Source organism: Schistocerca cancellata, chromosome 6, assembly GCF_023864275.1.
Source record: "Schistocerca cancellata isolate TAMUIC-IGC-003103 chromosome 6, iqSchCanc2.1, whole genome shotgun sequence".
NCBI classification, from domain to species: domain Eukaryota; kingdom Metazoa; phylum Arthropoda; class Insecta; order Orthoptera; family Acrididae; genus Schistocerca; species Schistocerca cancellata.
In genome coordinates this window covers 145,291,229-145,314,323 of record NC_064631.1, presented here as the reverse complement: position 1 = coordinate 145,314,323, position 23,095 = coordinate 145,291,229, and the positions used below count along the sequence as shown (strand labels likewise).

The window sequence follows — 23,095 nt, the reverse complement described above, 5'->3', positions numbered from 1 at the left end:
ATCGTATTCTGCACATCAAGACGCTACGTTTGAGCCCAAACGTGAGTCAATTTTTCATGAAATCATGTAAGTGATATGCAAATATAATAAATAAATCGCAAGTGTGCACCGAGGTTGAAAAAAGTCGAGGCTGGCGTACACAACATGACAGCCACTGGAATTTTCGTTCTAAAGAGGAAACCAGCGCACTGGGAAGACCGTCCCTTCAGAGGGCTGGGTCAACAACATACCTACTTCGGCCAAAGCGACCGCCCAGAGAGAAGACAGCTTTTGCTGGAGCGAAGGGATACCGACCCCCATGTTCGACTTAAAAGCAAATTCCGCTACATTGTGTGGGAGCGCCCAGAAGACACATTATTTCACGGACCGACTGCATAGTTGCAGAGTTCTCACAGGAGGACAGTATACACCTAACGGAGATGCTACAGATTTCCGCATTGGTCGACTCAAACGAAACGTCATTCTCCCGTTTAAAAGAGCAACGCTGATTGGCGGAATATTTCTGATGCAAAGAGCCAGAGAGGTAAGGGAAACAGCAAATGATATACTGTTGCAACTTTTCCAGGAAAAGGGGCCATTCCGTTGTCGCTCTTGGAGCGGGAACACGTAACGAGAGCGAGTGCGCTCATACATGTACGCAAAGAGCAATGAACAAAATCTCTCTCAGTACTTCACTGGGAGAGCACCTCTGTCGTTAGCAAATCGGAGTGACACTCTATATTGAGTCGCTCGTGATTAAGCGTTGTTCACTGTGTTGGCCGCCACACTTATTATGCGGTGTGAACATGGACATAGTACTAGTTAAACGCCTACGAGCGAGTATTGAGTGGCATCGCGGTGGACTGGTTATCTGACCGGTGTACCACGCCAATAGTTAGACTAGGGGCGGATGGGAGTCCTTGACTTCATCAAGGTGCAGGGAGAGTTTGACTGGCGAAGGTCAATCCAGATAGAAAGAGATAGGTGTGTTATTTGTCAGCAGCGAGCGACGCAGGCAGCAGTCATCGCAGCTCACAGTAAAGTGCGCTACAGCGTATGCGAGCCCCATCTGTCCTCCATAATAGTACACTACACTACATTTCTCACGCGACAGTCTTGACCGTACCTAGAAAAGTTATTCAAGTTGTGTAGGCGCTGCTCTCAGCCATTCTGCCGAGTAAATAACATTCTTAAAGAAAAGGGAGAAAAGAACCTTTCCATACTTTGTGAAATAATAGCATTCCTATCCATAAGAGGCAATCTACTGCTCTGAAGAGAACCCGGAAATTTATTATTATTTAATAAGAAAATGTTTCACTTGATTTCTCAGAATTTTTTGTAATAAATAATATTTTTCATTCGTTTAATGTTCTTCTTACACTAACTAGCAATACTCCCAAACCCAACCATTCCACTAGTTACGTAATAATATATAGTATATTTTTGTGTCTTTTCCTTTCAGTGGACAGCTCCAGAAGATATTTGTTGCTGAATGTTTTTCAAGCAGTTCATGTTGGTACATAAGGAGCGTCTGTCTGACTTCTGTAGTAGTGTGAGGTGGAAATTGTTTCTTGAAGCAGCCAAAGGGTACTTGTTGGATCAATCCATTGCGCGACTTGACAAAATAAAACCCACACACTCACAACATCTGGCAGTAGAATACATGTAGTGGTACCATTGTTGCTAAGACTGTAGGGCAGGCAACTTTCAGAGGAGGTAGTATTGACCAATACAAGAAAAAATGTCCAGTAAATGTGTGGTCGAAAATGCGTACCTTAAAAGCTATGAGCACTTGTTCAATAGAGGAGATGTGTATCAAGCAGCGAAGATGATCAAATGCTTCTAACTCCTCAGGTATGCATGTTAGAGCCCATGTGTACTAGACATTTCTTTCCTTGTTTTGGTCCATGTTACCACCTCTGAAGGTTGCCTACCCTAGAATCTTAGCAACAACAGTGCAACAGTACACTGTCAGAGGTTTCAGAACGGTTTTCGCTTATAACTATCGACTCGTTTGTTTCCGGTACGGGAAACCTTACCTCAGATACAATTCTACTTCTCCATCGTCCTAGAATCACGGAATCGCTCTGTATAAACATACATTTGTAGGCGCCAGTGCCTATAGCTTTGACACTCTGTAGCGTCGTTGGATGACGCTTCTGGGCATGGGTTCCCTTCTAAAATATTATGTACTCACTCCCCTCTACAATTTCTAGAAGTTTGTAACCGGATTTCCCGAACACGCTCTACATAAATCCTCGTATAGATACCAGGTGCATCTGAGGATGAGGCGATGAAAACAAACTGGCAGGGCTTGGCAAATGACCCCACAATATAAACAAATGCGTCGCATTGCTTATGAGTAGGCGGAAAGATCTGTATAATTACGCCATCGTCGAACAAGTACTGGAAGCAGTCACGCCCATTTAATATCTGGGACTATGCATGTGGAGTTATTTAATGTGAAACGACCATATAAAACTGATCATAGGCAAGTTAGTTGGTAGACTGAGATTCGTTGTATGAAAACTCAGCAAGCGTAGTCCACCTATGAAAGAAGTAGGTAACAAAACCCTCGTGTGAATGACACTTTAGCAGTGATTGACAATTTTACAGGGTAGGGTTTGTTGAGGAAGTAGATAAGATCCCCAGAATACCAGCGCCCTTCGTCACATATTGATACAGTAAACGCGAAAACGACAAGGAGATATACAATAAAGTAGCTTGTGGGGTATAGATGTTGACGTAAATTTCGTTAATGTTCGTTGGTGTTCCGAAACACTGTTTCTCAGCCACTATGCCATAAAAATTACGCCAGGGTAAGACGACATCGCCAAGCACAGTTACTCTGGTGTAGTGAAAGCGTCGACTGGAGAACATAATGGCGCTCTTCTGTCTTTAGTGATGCGAATAGGTTCTGTCTGTAAGCGAGTGATGAACACACACGCGTGCGGTGTAGAACTGGTGAGCGGCACCTTATGGAGTGCATCTGTCAACGAGACACATCTGCCTCACCAAGCATTACGGCGTGGGGAAGGAGGGGGGGGGGGGGGGTAGGTGGGCTAACTACAGCTCGCGGTCGTATTTGGTGCTTTTGCAGAATAAAGTAACCAGAGCTCTGTCCGATTCTTCTCGCAGTGTCATATATCCCATATCATCTTCACCTACGTCCACTTCCCTTTCCACAATATTGCTTTCATCTCCCTTGTATAAATCCTCTATAAACCCCTTCCACCTTTCAGTTTTTCCTTCTTTGTTTAGGATTGGTTTCCCATCTGAGCTTCTGATAGTCACACGGGCTGCTTCTCTTTCCCAAAAGGCCTCTTTAATTTTCCTGTTGGTGGTATCTATCTTTCCCCAACTGAAAAATGCTTTTAAATCCTTACATTTGTTCTCTAGCCATTCCTGCTTAGCAATTTTGCACTTCCCGTGAAACTAATTTTTTTAAACGTTTGTATTCCCTTTCGTCTCCATCATTGGCTGAATTTTTAAATGTTCTCCTTTCATCAGTTAAATTCAATATCTCTTTTATTATCCAAGGATTTTTACTAGGCCTTACCTTTTTACCTATTTGATCCTCTGCTGCCTTCACTATTTCATCTCTTAAAGCTGCCCTGTATTCATTTCCCTGTTATAGTCAGCCGTTGCCCAATGCTCCTGGTTAGCGCGCTGAACTCGCATTCGCCCGCATCTCGTGGTCGTGCGGTAGCGTTCTCGCTTCCCACGCCCGGGTTCCCGGGTTCGATTCTCGGCGGGGTCAGGGATTTTCTCTGCCTCGTGATGGCTGGGTGTTATGTGCTGTCCTTAGGTTAGTTAGGTTTAAGTAGTTCTAAGTTCTAGGGGACTTATGACCACAGCAGTTGAGTCCCATAGTGCTCAGAGCCATTTGAACCATTTGAACTCGCATTCGGGAGGACGGCGGTTCAATCCCGCGTTCGGCCATCCTGATTTAGGTTCTCCGTGATTTCCCTAAATCGCTCCAGGCAAATGCCGGGATGGTTCCTTTCAAAGGGCACGGCCGACTTCCTTCCCCGTCCTTCTCTAATCCGATGAGACTGATGACCTCGCTGTTTGGTCTCTTCCCCAAAAGCAACCCGACCCAACCTAATGCTCCCTCTGAAACTCTCAACACTCTAGTTCTTTCAGTTTATCCAGCTCCCATCTCCTTAAATTTCTACCTTTTTCCTGTTTCTTCAGTTTCAATCTACAGTTCATAACCAATAAATTGTGGCCTGAGTCCGCATCTGCCCCTTGAAATGTCTTACAATTTAATATTGGATCCGAAGTCTCAGTCTTAGCATTACATAATCAATCTGGAACCTTTTTCGGTGTCTCCAGGTCTCTTCCAGAGATTGTTTCTAACAAAAATGTAGGGTGGATAACACAATGAGAATTCATTAATAATCATTTTTTGAAATACTGTACAAGATAAATACTCAACTTAGTGTGATGAGCAAGTGTGGCACTGAAGCAAAATTATTAACACTGGTCTAATCTAACGCAGCGTACGTTAGCGCTCTAATCTGATAGTTGTTCAGTCCGGACTACTCTGAGGCAGTTCATAGTTAATAAACACTTTGACGCACAGCACTGACTATCCGATTAGAATCAGCCGTTGATAGCTGCTGGGGTAAAACTGCAGCACTGCATATAACTGCTCGGTAACTGCTGACCTCCTACAACTAGTGATCGGTAACAAGTGAACGAGTCAAGCTGTGCGTCTGCATTTACCTGCCAGGGCGTAAGGATGTCCATCTGTGATCTACACTGCCGGAAAATAAAAATACATTTACCTCAAGGATAAAGTCATTTTATTGACAACTGTTGTGACGGGTAGTTCATCACTGTAGGAGTATATGATAACAAACTCAGACCAAACGAGAAACACGTGTTGCAGTAAAGGACGGAGGTCCAAACAGTAGCAAAAAATTTTAAAATGTGTGCGAAATCTTGCCGCGCGGGATTAGCCGAGCGGTCTCAGGTGCTGCAGTCATGGACTGTGCGGCTGGTCCCGGCGGAGGTTCGAGTCCTCCCTCGGGCATGGGTGTGTGTATGTTTGTCCTTAGGATAATTTAGGTTAAGTAGTGTGTAAGCGTAGGGACTGATGACCTTAGCAGTTAAGTCCCATAAGATTCCACACACATTTGAATATTTTTTGTGTGAAATCTTATGGGACTTAACTGCTAAGGTCATCAGTCCCTAAGCTTACACAATACTTAACCTAAATTATCCTGGGGACAAACACACACAACCATGCCCGAGGGAGGTCTCGAACCTCCGCCGGGACCAGCCGCACAGTCCATGACTGTAGTGCCAAAGACCGCTCGGCTAATCCCGCGCGGCCCCAAACAGTAGCATTAACGCACAGCGGACCCCTCTCCCGCGCAAACACAGCATGTATTCTCGCATGCAAACGGTGATAAAGGTGCCGAATGGCATCCTGCAATAGATTGTCCGAAGCGTCTTGGGCCTTTTGTTGCAAACGGCGTTGTTTCTTGCAGACCCAGTTCCCGCTTCATGATGTCCTGTCCCACAATTCTTCAACTGGTGAGAGATCGGGTGATCTGCTGGCCAGGCAGTTGTTATACACCACGAAGAGCACGTTGTGTCATAGCATCCGTTACGTGGGCAACCAATGTCCTGCTGAAAACGCACATCGCCTTCCTGTCGAAGTAAGTGCGTTAGCTTGGGCGCAACGACCTGTCCAATGTAGCGGCTACTGTGTTTTACGGACTATAAGATGCACTTTCTTCTTCCAAAAACTGACTCCAAAATCCATGTTCGTCTTACACTCGGAATTAATATAAAAATTTCCCGTCTTTAATTTAAAATTTCCGCCCGTCTTATACTTCAGAATTGCAGCCTCTCGATGTCTCAATAAATAAACCATTTAAAGTGTATATGAGACAAGAGTGGAACAAATGGCTGATGGATGAAACCCAACACGAATTCACGCCGAAGGGATATTTAAAACCACCCCACAATCAAAGAAGTGTGTCCATATAGAGTGAGAGAAGACATTATTGTTAAATCTTTCAAGAGGTGCGTCATTTTACGCACTATAAGACACACTTCAATTTTTAAGCAATTTTATTAAAAAATAACATCTTTACCACTTTTATTATTAGATTTCGAAGCCAAACTAAAAAAATTCTTGGTTTATTAAACCGAACTGACCTTTAAAATCTCTGAAAACATGCTGTCGATGGCAGTGAAGACCATCTTACATATTAAGAGGATAACGATGACGAGGAAGAAGAAGAAGAAGAAGAAGAAGAAGAAGAAAGTGCAGATGGCGATTTTCACGGGGTTTGAAGGTCAGTTCGGTTTTATAAACCAGGAATTTTTTAGTCGGGTAGTCTGGCTTTACAATCTAATAATAAATACGATAAAGATGTTATTTTTTAACAAAATTGCTTAAAAATTAAGGTGTGTCTTATAGTCCGTAAAATTCGGTACAGGTTACTTTATTCTGCAGAAACACCAAATATGACCGCGAGTTGTAGCTGAAGCCCACCTGACCCCCCCCCTCCCTCCTCCCCCTCACCATAAAGCTTGGGGAGGCAGATGTGTCTCTCTGACAGATGCACTCCATAGGAGGCCGTTCACCAGTTCTACACCGCACGCGTGTGTGTTCATCACTCGCTTACAGACAGAACCTATTCGCACCACTAAAGACATTCCGTTCTCCAGTCGACTTTTTCACTACACCAGAGTAACCGTTCTTGGCGCTGTCGTCTTGTCCGTGGTAACCTGGCCAGAGGCACGAGTGATCTTAATTCCGCAGTAAGCAGATGGTTCCATAGTTAGTTAGTGTTAGTTAGTGTGTTGTTTAACGTCCCGTCGACAACGGGGTCGGTAGAGACGGAGCACAAGCTCGGGTTAGGGAAGGATGGGGAAGGAAATCGGCCGTGCCCTTTCAAAGGAACCATCCTGGCATTTGCCTGAAACGATTTAGGGAAATCACGGAAAACCTAAATCAGGATGGCTGGAGACGGGATTGAACCGTCGTCCTCCCGAATGCGAGTCCAGTGTGCTAACCACTGCGCCACCTCGCTCGGTGCAGATAGTTCCCAATGCTCCTTGATGACACGCCAGGTACAACATGTGCACAGATTTCTTCTCTGGATGATGTTCGGTCGGCCACCACTGCTTGCACAAAGCGTATAGATATTGACGTCTGTACTACGCGGACATCCGGAACCTGGTCTACAATTTAGAGAATGTTCCACAGACCACTGCGGAGAGCAACGATACACCAGTGATACACAGTGCCCAACTTTTTATATACACCCAACTTCCCGTAGCCCCCTTTCAAATGGCTGAAGCTGTTCAGCAGGAGTATGTACTGGTCAGTGGGGTATACCCCAGGATGAATGTTGCAAACACTGCTCAACTCTAAGCTCTGCACAGTTACTGCCCCAAGAGTAAAAATGGAGGGCGCACAAACAGGCCTCCTGAACGCTATCTGATCTCCGATGACCGTGACAAATGAATCACCAACACTACATCATCTCAGTATCCACCTGGTGTCGCTGAATACTGTCCTTGGAGACGGCGGATGCAGGAAGTAGTCCCTGGCGTCAGTGCCCTCTGTGGCGGCGGAAATAACTATGGGCGGAAAAGTCTTGTGGTGGAACAAAGACCTTGTAAAAAATAACTAGACTCACTTATGGCGCTGCAGTCGCGGGATAATTTGAACCTTCGGCTGGACGCCATTATAGTGGTTGTAGTGTGATGTGTTGTGTAGTATTGTTGTTTATGAAGACCCTGATTCAACGTTGTATATTTGTTGGGGCGTACATACAGTATTTGTTACTCGTAATTCTACTGTCTATACGTTCCAATCAAAAGAAGTAAAATGGTGAAGACTTGTGCAGCGATTAATTGTACAAATAAATTCGAGAAAGGAACTAATATTACATTTCACAGGTATGTGGATATTTTAAGTTGTTTTGTATGTCAGTACACTTGCTTAATAAATGTTTTTGTAACACGGTATTAGCATAATGTCTGTGCAACTATTTGCAGGTTACCTTTCTCAAAACCACAGCTGTTACAAAAATGGTTACACGCTGTCAGGAGGCAAGATTTCCGACCGACAGAATACCATTTTATATGTTCTGATCATTTTGAAGAAAGTTGGCTGATCGGTAGTGTTTTCATGGTCTAGCTTAGGTTGAAACTTGATAATTTGGTCGTGAGTTGCCAAAGCACTATGCCATATATAACGCACTTCTCGTCATAAAATCTAAAGCAAGGTAGAGTCAGAAAATATCTGTTAATATAGTGGGCAAATCTTCGAGTATTTTGATCATTTTGCGTACATCTATCGTAAATGAACTACGAAAAATGCTAGGGGCCCAGTACATAACTTTTAGCAACGGCAGATTCCATGTAGTACGTAAGATAAATTCATAAACAGTGACTAGTTGCTGTTTGTTCATAAATTAAAAAGTATATTGTAGTAACGTATTTAAATGAGGCATTATGTTTGTGACCTAACTCAAGGAAAGGCATTTTATAACCAAAAGCGATGTATAAACATTCGAACTCCGCGCGTCAGTTTACCACTCTAATGGCCGCCGCCCAGCTATTCAATTTGTCCGCTCTTCACAGTCGACCACTCGTGCGGTTGTGGGGGCCTGTGGTGGAAACAGAATGAGGCCCATCTATATGGCGTCGTATCACAATTATGCGGCTTGTGGCGCCCTCTGTTGGTAAAGCTGTGTGCCATACTTAACGTTGGACACGGCAACTGTAAAACTCGTCACATCTAGTCTCTTTTCTGCATCTGTTATGCTTGTAAGCCACACTGGTATTAATTAGACGTGCGCACCCATCAGCCAGAATATTATGACAAATCATCTGCTATGGAAATGACAGTGTAAATGTCACATAGATGACGTGTGTAACACGAAGAAATACGTAAATACATATTTATCTGCATGGGAAAGAAAGGTAAACTTGCTCCTTTACCCTGACGTAATTTTTATGGATAAGTGGCTGAGAAACAGTGTTTCGGAACACCAACGAACATCAAGAATTTTGCAGTGAACACATAGTGAGCAGTGGGGCGATCACTCTGTTGTAGAAATAATTCAAAAGCCAAGATCGCTTATGGGGACCACACTCTGCTTCTCTAACCCATCTTAATTTAGGTAAGTATTTGATCCATTTCTGAAAAACCTATTTGATGCAGGACCTTAATATTTTTACTGTATGTAACATGATGCTAATAGAGTAAACAGTACTAAAATCTACTTTATCCATTTTATAGTTTTTAAGAAATACTTTTCTAAATTTATTAACAAAAAATATTAATGTTTTTCTGCATAAAATATTTTTTTGTGAACTTCCTAATCGGGGAATATTAATGAATGTAGTCCCAGAGATGGCTTTTTATGTTATGCAGAGTCTCTGAAATTTTCATTCATTTATCTATGATAGTTTCTGATATGATTGGGCATATGTACTGAAAATTTTAGTTTACGGGAAATTGACTTTAAAGAAAAACTTTTGAAATTTGTTACTTACAATTAATTAAAACTGTCCTGCTGCATATGATGACCAATCTTGGCCTCTAACAGGTCTTCCAGCTTCTTTTTCACCTTCCTGGATGTTTGTCTTGCTTTCTTGGCCATTTTAGATGCAGACCTGCCTCTATCGGCTATCCTCATTTTCTCGCAATGTTGCAGCCCAGTGATCATATTTTCACCAGGATTAATTCCCAGCTTTTTCAGTGCCCAACACTTTCTAATATTACCACAATTGAATGTAATAACAGCATCATGAACTCCTAGTTTCATCGTATGCATGCCTACAAATACAGTTTTAGGGAGGCGGTTCCGAATTACGCTGTTGAAACATTCATTTGGGTTCTGTGTCTGCCGATGCAGACATTTCCTTAAAAGGTCAGGATGAGTCAAGTCTCTGAAAATACGTTTAATTGCTGTAATAACAGCAGCAGGAAGAGAATGCTGGTGAGAATAACATTCTCCGGTTGTCTGAGCCCTACTGTATTTGCACCAGGAATTTTCTCCTGATGGACACAATCCATGACATGGCTTATCATCAGTAGATGACTCATGGAAGAATATGGCCCAAACATCTCTCTTCATTGCCTCCAGATTTTCTTTATTTCTCCTAATTGCCTGCCCATAGTATACCTGCAAGTTTTCTATTTCAGTTTTTGTTAACCGACCCTGTCTGGTCAACAATTTTCCATCTTCTAATTTTTTTCCTCTCATATCAACAGTTAGTTTTCTCAGCCTTGTTCGCAAACGTTTTTGAACATGGCCTACACATTCTATTTTGCTAATAATGGCATCTCCATATGGCTTAGAGTTCACCACATTGTTGTATGCCTTACTGTCACCATCGCCCAAATATTTGGTGTAACGTACGCCTCTTGTTTCTATGGAGCGATGAAATATTTCTTGTACTGCATGAACTTCCAGACCACCACTTTTTCCTCTAAATTTAGCCACACAGTTGTGTTCTTTATGTTCATTGACTTTACATCATTTGCAATATTTAGACATTATCTCCACATCTAACACTTTACCGGTGTCTACACTCGTGGCAGTCACTACTCCATTCAGAGAAGTATGTCCTCTTTTCTGCCAACTTCCATCAAGTGTAATATCCGAACATCCATCATTTTCTTCCATTGCTTCCCTAGCAGCCAATTTTATGCTTACCTCACTGAGCTCAGATACAGCTTTCTCTAATATTGCAGTCAGTTTTTCAAATTTATTGGGTGGTTGATGTAAGTTCGTCACTGAACGAAATGTTCTCCTTGCAGCCATGCCTTTGCCAATTGATCGTAAGGCATAAACTAATCTAGTATTGATTTCAATAGGGGCCACATGAATTCATAAATGAAATCACAGCTGAGCATTTAGTGCAAATTAAATCCAAAGCAATTGCTAGGCCTTTTCTCCCACTGGCACTCTCACAAATTTTCACACTCCGTGACTCACCACAATGTCTAGATTGTACAAGTTTAGAAATTACATCTGATAATATTGTCAAATTTATAATAATGTTACTGCACCCCTTGTTACCTACGGAAAATTCATTGTAACTCTCTTAAAATGTTGAAGAATTACAATAAGAAACATCGTTGCCAGGCGGCATAACCTAAACTTGTTTCCTCTAAATTGTCGTTTCTTCAAAATGCCTTTACGTTTCGTCATCTTCAATAAACACAACAAAACACACTTAAACAAGCACTAGCCAACACACTCGGGAGTAAAAAAATCCCTAACGTGCAATGTAGGTTACATAAAGATCTAAAATATATGCAGGAAAGTGGGTGACAGAAAAGTGGGCGTGGCATATAAACACACGTGGTAGGAAAATGCTCTTTAAATGCTCTTAAAAATTTTTTTCAGCAAAATCCTTTTCAGAGTACTTAAATACAACCTTAATCTATCGAAATATGATGAAAACCGAAAATCGATTTTTTCCATCTGAACTATAGTGTGGTCCCCTTAAATACTGTTTTTTCTCTGCCTCGTGATGACTGGGTGTTGTGTGATGTCCTTAGGTTAGTTAGGTTTAAGTAGTTCTAAGTTCTAGGGGACTGATGGCCATAGATGTTAAGTCCCATAGTGCTCAGAGCCATTTGAACCAAATACTGTTTACTGGATAAGCGGTTTCAATACATTGAAGGTGCTATCATCGGATCTCAATGTAGGTTAACATTTATAAACCATTTGGACATAACGATATATGATGCAGACCAGGTGATATAAAACCATTGTCACAAAAAATGAAAAACAACTGCTCTCATGGTCATTCTTTTCCATATCTTATGGAAAAGTCACCCCTTGATGGAGAAGAGACTACTCGATCGCGAAATGCGGATTCTTAGTCCCCCAAATGCGCCAATTTTGCTTCGTTGCTTAACCAAACCAACTAATACCCATCATGAACCGCGGACAACCGTGCAGTTTGAACGTCCAAACGCAAACCGTTCAGAAGTTAATGACGATTTTATTTCATACAGTTCAATAATTGTCTCCCCTTATGATATCTGAATAACCTTTATTGACATTACAACATTTAAACACAGCACACCTTGCAGAATAACTCATTTGTTTTCTGTTACCGGGCGTTCGCAGGCGATGCGGAAGTATGCTGTCGACCTCTGTGAAGTGCTAGAGGCGGCGGCGGCAACTGGCGATATCGCTGACATGCACGAACTGGCGGCACGGTTCACCACTGACGTCATCGCCTCTCTAGCCTTTGGCGTGCAGGCCAACTCCCTGCGGAACCCCGACTCGGAGTTTCGCCAGTGGGTACGCAGGATCTTCATGACGTCGTTCACCAGGATGCTCTCGGTCGTGGCACTCTTCCTTAGCCCAACGTTATTCAAAATTCTCAAGTAAGCTATAACCCTCCTACGCCTTTTTAAGTTTAATCTGAGTAAATAATTGCTTCCACAGGCTTCAATACCAATGCCCTGAAAATATTCCGCTCCTGTACAAAATTTTTAGCCATGAATGAATATTAACGAGTTGTGACTTCTTTCTACGAGATTTTTTGGACGCACGAATGACCTTCATTGCCAACGATAACGTCCAGAAAAATGTAGACACTCTTTGATAGTTAATATCTCTGGAACAAAATGACATATCGCTGCAGTTTTGCGCAGTAGCGTAGTCCATTGTTTTCTCAATAGATCTCGGTGTGCGTCTTCCAGCAGCTGACAGTGCAGCAATGAATGAAGTAAGTTTGTTGTTTGAGCCACGCAAGGCCGCACTGAAGTGGTACTGGAGGTACGGATGCATGATGGAGGTACAACGGCAACGGCGTAATGTGTACGGAACTCAGCCACCAACACGTACATCAATTTATCATATATCGAATAAATTTGAAGCCGACGGTACCGTTCAGGATGTGCGTTAGGAAAGGTCTGGCCGATCACAAACATCAACAAGGTAAGCTTCCAGCGCTGCTGTGTTGCAACATTTTTTACGTCACTTCAAAAATCTGTGAAGCAGGGTGCACGTAAAGGAGGGGTAAGTCGATCAAGCGTACGACGAATACTGAAGGCTACAACAATGTGGAAAATGTACATTCCAGGATCGCTCCACGCTGTGAACGAGGACAACCCGCATCGAAGGACAGAGTACTGCGAGTGGTTTGATAGGATGCCTCACGAACAAGAACGGTTTGCAGGGGTGGTTATCTAGTCTGACAAGGCACAATTCAAACTGAACGGTATTGAAAACCGCCACAACAGTCTTTACTACGCTCCTGAAAATTCTCACGTTCACGTGGGCAAATATGTTAATTTACTGAGTGTTAATGTGTGGTGGGGTCTGTCACCGCGCGGTTTGATTGGCCCGTTCTTCTTTGAAAATACCCTAACTGCTGAGGCTGCCCCCATGAACCATGGACCTTGCCGTTGGTGGGGAGGCTTGCGTGCCTCAACGATACAGATAGCCGTACCGTAGGTGCAACCATAACGGAGGGGTATCTGTTGAGAGGCCAGATAAACGTGTGGTTCCTGAAGAGGGGCAGCAGCCTTTGCAGTAGTTGCAGGGGCAACAGTGTGGGTGATTGACTGATCTGACCTTGTAACGCTAACCAAAACGGCCTTGCTATTGTGGTACTGCGAACGGCTGAAAGCAAGGGGAAACTACAGTCGGAATTTTTTCGAGGGCATGCAGCTTTACTGCATGATTAAATGATGATGGCGTCCTCTTGGGTAAAATATTCCGGTGGTAAAATAGTCCCCCATTCGGATTTCCGGGCGGGGACTACTCAAGAGGGCGTCGTTATCAGGAGAAAGAAAACTGGCGTTCTACGGATCGGAGCGTGGAATGTCAGATCCCTTAATCGGGGAGGTAGGTTAGAAAATTTAATAAGGGAAATGGATTGGTTAAAGTTAGATATAGTGGGAATTAGTGAAGTTCGGTGGCTGGAGGAACAAGAGTTTTGGTCAGGTGAATACAAGATTATAAATACAAAATCAAATAGGGGTAATGCAGGTGTAGGTTTAATAACGAATAAAAAAAGTAGGAGTACGGGTAAGCTACTACGAGGGCAGTTCAATAAGTAATGCAACACATTTTTTTTCTCGGCCAATTTTGGTTGAAAAAACCGGAAATTTCTTGTGGAATATTTTCAAACATTCCCGCTTCGTCTCGTATAGTTTCATTGACTTCCCACAGGTGGCAGCGCTGTACGGAGCTGTTAAAATGGCGTCTGTAACGGATGTGCGTTGCAAACAACGGGCAGTGATCGAGTTTCTTTTGGCGGAAAACCAAGGCATCTCAGATATTCATAGGCGCTTGCAGAATGTCTACGGTGATCTGGCAGTGGACAAAAGCACAGTGAGTCGTTGGGCAAAGCGTGTATCATCATCGCCGCAAGGTCAAGCAAGACTGTCTGATCTCCCGCGTGCGGGCCGGCCGTGCAAGCTGTGACTCCTGCAATGGCGGAGCATGCGAACACACTCGTTCGAGATGATCGACGGATCACCATCAAACAACTCAGTGCTCAACTTGACATCTCTGTTGGTAGTGCTGTCACAATTGTTCACCAGTTGGCATATTCAAAGGTTTGTTCCCGCTGGGTCCCTCGTTGTCTAACCGAACACCATAAAGAGCAAAGGAGAACCATCTGTGCGGAATTGCTTGCTCGTCATGTGGCTGAGGGTGACAATTTCTTGTCAAAGATTGTTACAGGCGATGAAACATGGGCTCATCACTTCGAACCTGAAACAAAACGGCAGTCAATGGAGTGGCACCACACCCACTCCCCTACCAAGAAAAAGTTTAAAGCCATACCCTCAGCCGGTAAAGTCATGGTTACAGTCTTCTGGGACGCTGAAGGGGTTATTCTGTTCGATGTCCTTCCCCATGGTCAAACGATCAACTCTGAAGTGTATTGTGCTACTCTTCAGAAATTGAAGAAACGACTTCAGCGTGTTCGTAGGCACAAAAATCTGAACGAACTTCTCCTTCTTCATGACAACGCAAGACCTCACACAAGTCTTCGCACTCGAGAGGAGCTCACAAAACTTCAGTGGACTGTTCTTCCTCATGCACCCTACAGCCCCGATCTCGCACCGTCGGATTTCCATATGTTTGGCCCAATGAAGGACGCAATCCGTGGGAGGCACTACGCGGATGATGAAGTTATTGATGCAGTGCGACGTTGGCTCCGACATCGACCAGTGGAATGGCACCGTGCAGGCATACAGGCCCTCATTTCAAGGTGGCGTAAGGCCGTAGCATTGAATGGAGATTACGTTGAAAAATAGTGTTGTGTAGCTAAAAGATTGGGGAATAACCTGGTGTATTTCAATGCTGAATAAAACAACCCCTGTTTCAGAAAAAAAATGTGTTGCATTACTTATTGAACTGCCCTCGTACAAACAGCATAGTGAACGCAAGATAGACACGAAGCCCAAGCCTACTACAGTAGTACAAGTCTATATGCCAACTAGCTCTGCAGATGCCGAAGAAATTGATGAAATGTATGATGAGATAAAGGACTTTATTCAGTTAGTGAAGGGAGACGAAATTTTAATAGTCATGGGTGACTGGGATTCAAGAGTAGGAAAAGGGAGAGAAGGAAACATAGTAGGTGAATATGTATTGGGGATAAGAAATGAAAGAGGAAGCTGCCTGGTACAATTTTGCGCAGAGCATAACTTAATCATAGCTAACACTTGGTTTAAGAATCATGAAAGAAGGTTGTATACATGGAAGAACCCTGGAGATACTAAAAGGTATCAGATAGACTATATAATGGTAAGACAGAGATTTAGGAACAAGGTTTTAAATTGTAAGACATTTCCAGGGGCAGATGTGGACTCTGACCACAATCTAATGGTTATGAACTGTAGATTAAAACTGAAGAAACTGCAAAAAGGTGGGAATTTAAGGAGATGGGACCTGGATAAACTGAAAGAACCATAGGTTGTACAGAGTTTCAGGGAGAGTATAAGGGAACAATTGACAGGAATGGGGGAAAGAAATACAGTAGAAGAAGAATGGGTTGCTTTGAGGGATGAAATAGTGTAGGCAGCAGAGGATAAAATAGGTAAAAAGACGAGGGCTGGTAGAAAGCCTTGGGTAACAGAAGAAATATTCAATTTAACTGATGAAAGTCTCAAAAATGATATCGACAGGAAGTGCAAAATGGCTAACAAGGGATGGCTAGGGGACAAATGTAAGGATGTAAAGGCTTATCTCACTAGCGGTAAGATAGATACTGCCTACAGGAAAATTAAAGAGACCTTTGGAGAAAGGAGAACCACTTGCATGAATATCAAGAGCTTTTTAGGAAAAGCAGAAAGGTGGAAGGAGTATATAGAGGGTCTATACAAGGGCGATGTACTTGAGGACAATATTATGGAAAGGGAAGAGGATGTTGATGAAGATGAAATGGGAGATATGATACTGCGTGAAGAGTTTGACAGAGCACTGAAAGGCCTGAGTCGAAACAAGGTCCCCATTAGCACTACTGACGGCCTTGGGAGAGCCAGTCCTGACAAAACTCTACCATCTGGTGAGGAAGATGTATGAGACAGGCGAAATAATTCCAATCCCAAAGAAAGCAGCTGTTGACAAATGTGAAAATTACCGAACTATCAGTTTAATAAGTCACAGCTGCAAAATACTAACGCGAATTCTTTACAGACGAATGGAAAAACTGATAGAAGCCGATCTCGGGGAAGATCAGTTTGGATTCCATGGAAATGTTGGAACACGTGAGGCAATACTGACCCTACGACTTATCTTAGAAGAAAGATAAAGGAAAGGCAAAGCTACGTTTCTAGCATTTAAAGACTTAGAGAAAGCTTTTGACAATGTTGATTGGAATACTCTCTTTCAAATTCAATAACTGTTTAGGTGTACTTTGATATGCTGCAAACATCGATTTCACCTGTCATCCGATTTTACCTACAACAAGTTGACGCTCCGGTTCACTACTATAGAGATGCCAGAGCCTATTTCTATGAAAATCTGCCTGGACGATGGATAGGTCGAAGAGGACCCACCACGGTCTCCAGACCTTACACCTCTTGACTTCTACCTATGGGTGACTCTGAAAAATTACGTTTATCAACAGAAGCCAGCTACACTGAACGAGCTAGAAGAAACCATCGAGGCATCCTGTCGCCTGTTGTTGTTCATGTGGTCTTCAGTCCTGAGGCTCATTTGATGCAGCTCTACATGCTACTCTATCCTGTACAAGCTTCTTCATCTCCCAGTACCTACTGCAACCCACATCCATCTGAATCTGCATGGTGTATTCATCTCTTGGTCTCCCTCTACGATTTTTACCCTCCACGCTGCCCTCCAATGCTAAATTGGTGATCCCTTGATGTCTCAGAACATGTCCTACCAATCGATCCCTTCTTCTAGTCAAGTTGTGCCACAAACTTCTCTTCTCCCCAATCGTATTCAATACCTCCTCATTAGTTATGTGATCTACCCACCTAATCTTCAACATTCTTCTGTAGCACCACATTTCAAAAGCTTCTATTCTCTTCTTGTCCAAACTATTTATCGTCCATGTTTCACTTCCATACATGGCTACACTCCATACAAATACTTTCAGAAACAACTTCCTGACACTTAAATCTATACTCGATGTTAACAAATTTCTCTTCTTCAGAAACGCTTTCCTTGCCATCGCCAGTCTACATTTTATATCCTCTCTACTTCGACCATCATCAGTTATTTTGCTCCCCAAGTAGCAAAACTCCTTCACTACTTCAAGTGTCTCATTTCCTAATCTGATACCCTCAGCATCTCCCGACTTAATTCGACTACATTCCATTATCCTCGTTTTGCTTTTGTTGATGTTCATCTTATATCCTCCTTTCAAGACGCTATCCATTCCGTTCAACTGCTCTTCCAAGTCCTTTGCTGTCTCTGACAGAATTAAAATGTCGTCGGCGAACCTCAAGGTTTTTATTTCTTATCCATGGATTTTAATACCTAATCCGAATTTTTCTTTTGTTTCCTTCACTGCTTGCTCAATATACAGATTGAATAACATTGGGGAGAGGCTACAACCCTGTCTCACTCCCTTCACAACCATCATCACACCAGAAATACTGACAGCCGTAGTTCGCTCAACAGCTCAGGGGCATCGGCGATGTTTGGCTGCTAATGGGAAGAACTGTAACGGTATGTCATTTTGTTCCATTGATACTGGCTATCAAAGAGTGTCTACGTTTTTCAGGACCTCTCTGTATAAAAGATCTTAAATATAGGTTTGAGTAATACATGATTACGGCCAACACAATTAAACCTGTTAAAACAATCTGAAACCGTACTGCGTCCTCCTTTATAGGGAGGATGTGTGCAGTGGAGATGTAGATTTCATGTTGTATAGCCTCATAAAAAGCGTTAATCACGATAGTCTACATCTACATCTACGTGATTACTTTGCTATTCACAATAAAGTGCCTGGTAGAGGGTTCAATGAGCCACCTACTAGCAGTCTCTCTACCGTTCCACTCTCGAACGGCACGCGGCAAAAACGAGCACTTCAATTTTCTGTGCGAGCCCTGATTTCTCCTATTTTATCGTGATGGCCGGCCAGAGTGGCCGATCGGTTCTAGGCGCTACAGTCTGGAACCGCGCGACCGCTACGGTCGCAGGCTCGAATCCTGCCTCTGGCATGGATGTGTGTGATGTCCTTAGGTTAGTTAGGTTTAAGTAGTTCTACGTTCTAGGGGACTGATGACCTCAGAAGTTAAGTCCCATAGTGCTCAGAGGCATTTGATCATTTGATGTTATCGTGATGATCATTTCCCCCTCTGTAGGTGGGTGCCAACAGAATGTTTTCGCAATCGGAGGAGAAAACTGGTGATTGAAATTTCATGAGAAGATCCCGTCGCAACGAAAAACGCCCTTGTCTTAATGATTGCCACTCCAATTGACGTATCATGTCTGTGACACTATCTCCACTATTTCGCGATAATACAAAACGAGCTGCCCTTCTTTGAACTTTTTCGATGTCATCCGTCAGTCCCACCTGATGCGGATCTCACACCACACAGCAGTACTCCAGAATAGGGCGGACAAGCGTGGTGTAAGCAGTCTCTTTAGTAGACCTGTTGCACCTTCTAAGTGTTCTGCCAATGAATCGCATTCTTTGTTTTGCTCTACCCACAATATTATCTATGTGATCGTTCCAATTTAGGTTATTTGTAATTGTAATCTGTAAGTATTTCGTTGAATTTACTGTCTTCAGATTTGTGCGACTTATCAAGTAATCGAAATTTAGCTGATTTCTTTTAGTACTCATATGAATAACTTCACACTTTTCCTTATTAAGAGTCAATTGCCACTTTTCGCACCATACAGATATCTTATCTAAATCATTTTGCAACTCGTTTTGGTCATCTGATGACTTTACAAGACGGTAAATGACAGCATCATCTGCAAACAATCTAAGACGGCTACTCAGATGGTCTCCTATGTCGTTAATATAGATCAGTGACCTTTCTGACAGGATATCACGAATTCAGTCGCACATCTGAGGCGATACTCCGTAGGCACGCAGTTTGGAAGTCTAAAAATATGTAATCAATTTGACATCCCCTGTCGATAGCACTTATTACTTCATGAGTATAAAGAGCCAGTTGTGTTTCATAAGAACCATATTTTCTGAAACCGTGCTATGTGTCAATTAATCGTTTTCTTCGAGGTACTTCATAATGTTCGAATACAATATATGTTCCAAAAACCCTACTGCAAATCGACGTTAGTGATATAGCCCTGTAATTCAGCGGATTACTCCTACTTCCCTTTTTGGGTACTGGTGTGACTTGAGCAATTTTTCAGTCTTTAGGTACGGATCTTTTTGTGAGCAAGTGGTTGTATTTAATTGCTAAATATGGAGATATTTTATCAGCATACTCTGAGAGGAACGTGATTGGTATCCAATCTGTACCGGAGGCCTTGCCTTTACTAAGTGATTTAAGCTGCTTCGTTACTCCGAGGATATCTACTTCTATGTTTCTCATCTTGGCAGTTGTTCTTGATTGGAATTCAGGAATATTTGCTTCGTCTCCTTTGGTGAAGAAGTTTCGGAAAACCGTGTTTAATAACTCTGCTTTAGTGGCATTGTCATCAGTGACTCCGCCGTTGTTATCGCGCAGTGAAGGTATTGATTGTGTCTTGCCACTTGTGTGTTTTATGTATGACCAGAATCTCTTTTGGTTTTCTGCCAGATTTCTAGACAGAATTTCGTTGTGGAAACTATTAAAAGCATATCGGATTGAATTACGTGCCATATTTCGAACTTCTGTAAAACTTTGCCAATCTTGGGAATTTTCTGTGCATTTAAATTTGGCACGCTGTTTTAGCTGCTTCTGCAACAGCGATCTGACCCGTTTTGTGTACCATGGGGGATCAGTACCATCACTTATTAATTTATGTGGTATATATCTCTCAATTGCTGTCGATACTATCTCTTTGAAAACATTCCACAACTTTTCTACAGTTACATGGTTAGATCGGAAGGAGTGAAGACTGTCTCTCAAAAAGGCGTTAAGAGCATTTTTATCAGCTTTTTTAAATAGATATACTTTGCGTTTCTTTTTGGTGGTTGTAGGTGTTATGGTATTCAGCCTAGCGGCAACTGCCTTGTGGTCGCTAATCCCTGCATTCGTGACAATACTCACTATTTGTCCAGGATTCAAAATGGTGCAAATGGATCTGAGCACTATGGGACTTAACATCTGAGGTCATCAGTCCCCTAGAACTTAGAACTACTTAAACCTAACTAACCTAAAGACATCACACACATCCACGCCCGAGGCAGGATTCGAACCTGCGACCATAGCGGTCGCGCGGTTCCAGACTGTAGCGCCTAGAACCGCTCGGCCACTCCGGCCGGCTCTCCAGAATCATTTGTTGCTAAAAGGTCAAGTATGCTTTCGCAACCATTTACGCTTCGAATGGGCTCATGAACTAATTGTTCAAAACAATTTTCTGAGAAAGTCCCTCTCAACGTACTCAGAGTCAAAACGTGTCTCTAATTTCTCAGCATCTCGTATATCCCTTATTCTTGCTGCAATGTGCACGCTACCATGCAGCTGATGGCAGCTTTTCTGGATAACGATTCCACTGAAACCAGAAAGTGTTTATTTAAGTGTGTTCATGTCAGCTACGACTTTAGAGAAAAAGTAAGTGAGCACGTGGCAGCAGACCTTAAAAGCGTTATAAAATGTCGATGGCTTCCCGATCAGAATAAATTGAAGAGGAATTGGAATAATTATTGATCATTAGTGAAGAAAACCAATACGATAGCTCAGCAATAAGATTGCAAATGTTCTCTATGAGACCACGTGGGACACTATTACCGAAAATCGTCAACTTAGAAAAAAGGAACTCCAATAATTTTTAATCCCGTACTAACACTAAACAGTGGGATAGTAACATGTGCCATTACCCATATTCACCAATGCGTTAATGAATGACCGATACTGATCCTTGAACGTGGTATAAAGACTCTCACTCTGAACAAGAGATATAACCTTGGTCACAAAGCAGGCACAAATACGAAGCTGAAAGTTATAGGAATAGAATATTGCGCCAAAGCACGCTACCAAGCAATGTTCTCGCCACACATTCCTGTATGTTTCAGCGTAGAAATGGCCATCGAAATGGAACATTAGACAAAGAATCTGAACCTGTAGAATCATGAAAAGCTCGGGCAGCGTCCTCTCGATGCCACTACTCCGGCCCCCGGCAGAAACGTGTATGCTCGGTCTCTCAGTTCCACATGGTCACATTAACTCAAATCTCCGACGCCCTGGTACAAGACTGGTCAGTCAGGTACCGCCAACAATGTACAGCGTATAGATATGGTTCCGCTATCCAGCCGAAGACTGTGGCATTCTTAACCGACGAAACCGTGCGTGGACTGACTTTGCGCCTGGCCAGCGATTTGTATTTCGCATAAAGATAAATGAGATAAAAAAAAGTTTTCTAACAGAAAGCTTTCCAGTTCTAGCTAAATGGCCATACAGAACTAGAGGCCTAATCCGATAGCGATCAGTTACGAATATGTTTATAGAAATGCAAATTTGAAGCACGAGGAAGGAATAGCCCTATTTATCCTCACCGAAACCGACAAAATTTTCAATGTATCGGCAGTAAGGTGAAACCTTATTGGGGCGAAAAGAGCACGTTAGAACACTATGCACGTGGCGCATACAGTGTGCATTATTAACCTCTGGTATGAAATTATCAGCTAATAATTAAAACAAATCTACTTGTGCTGGTGTGCATTGGTGCAGTTTTCCAATGTTTCAATGGAAGAACATCGCAGTGCGTGGATGAGTTGCGACTATTAGCGACCTATCGTTTGACTCTCTTTCGTATCCACTACCATTACAAATATTGCACGCAGTGATTTACAGACGTCGATGCCACTTAAAAAGCACTCGTAGTAGAGACATTTCATTTTGATAGTCGCATACACAAGACAGTACATGAGCAAATGCGAAACGATTTTTGAACTGTGTGAGTGCAGTACTTTCACATCTATATAAAATTTAATTTTTTAAAAAATATAGTCCGTCTAGATCTATTTCTATTATAAAGAGTGGGTTAGGAAGGAGGCTCTACTGCTGTCTTAGCCTTGGTCCATATTTTCATGCTCTATTAAAATGTAATACACTCCGAGAAATGGAAAAAAGAACACATTGACACCGGTGTGTCAGACCCACCATACTTGCTCCGGACACTGCGAGAGGGCTGTACAAGCAATGATCACACGCACGGCACAGCGGACACACCAGGAGCCGCGGTGTTGGCCGTCGAATGGCGCTAGCTGCGCAGCATTTGTGCACCGCCGCCGTCAGTGTCAGCCAGTTTGGCGTGGCATACGGAGCTCCATCGCAGTCTTTAACACTGGTAGCATGCCGCGACAGCGTGGACGTGAACCGTATGTGCAGTTGACGGACTTTGAGCGAGGGCGTATAGTGGGCATGCGGGAGGCCGGGTGGACGTACCGCCGAATTGCTCAACACGTGGGGCGTGAGGTCTCCACAGTACATCGATGTTGTCGCCAGTGGTCGGCGGAAAGTGCACGTGCCCGTCGACCTGGGACCGGACCG

At 43.0% G+C, this 23,095-nt stretch overlaps 1 protein-coding gene across 1 annotated transcript in view; it reads left to right on the top strand.

The window, feature by feature from the left end:
- Nucleotides 1-23,095, top strand: part of LOC126191269 (cytochrome P450 6k1-like) — a 97,617-nt gene that overhangs the window by 20,379 nt on the left and 54,143 nt on the right. The window contains exon 4 of the mRNA XM_049932077.1: nt 12,111-12,373. Coding sequence (XP_049788034.1) covers nt 12,111-12,373 — 263 coding nt within the window. The remainder of the gene's footprint in view (nt 1-12,110; nt 12,374-23,095) is intronic.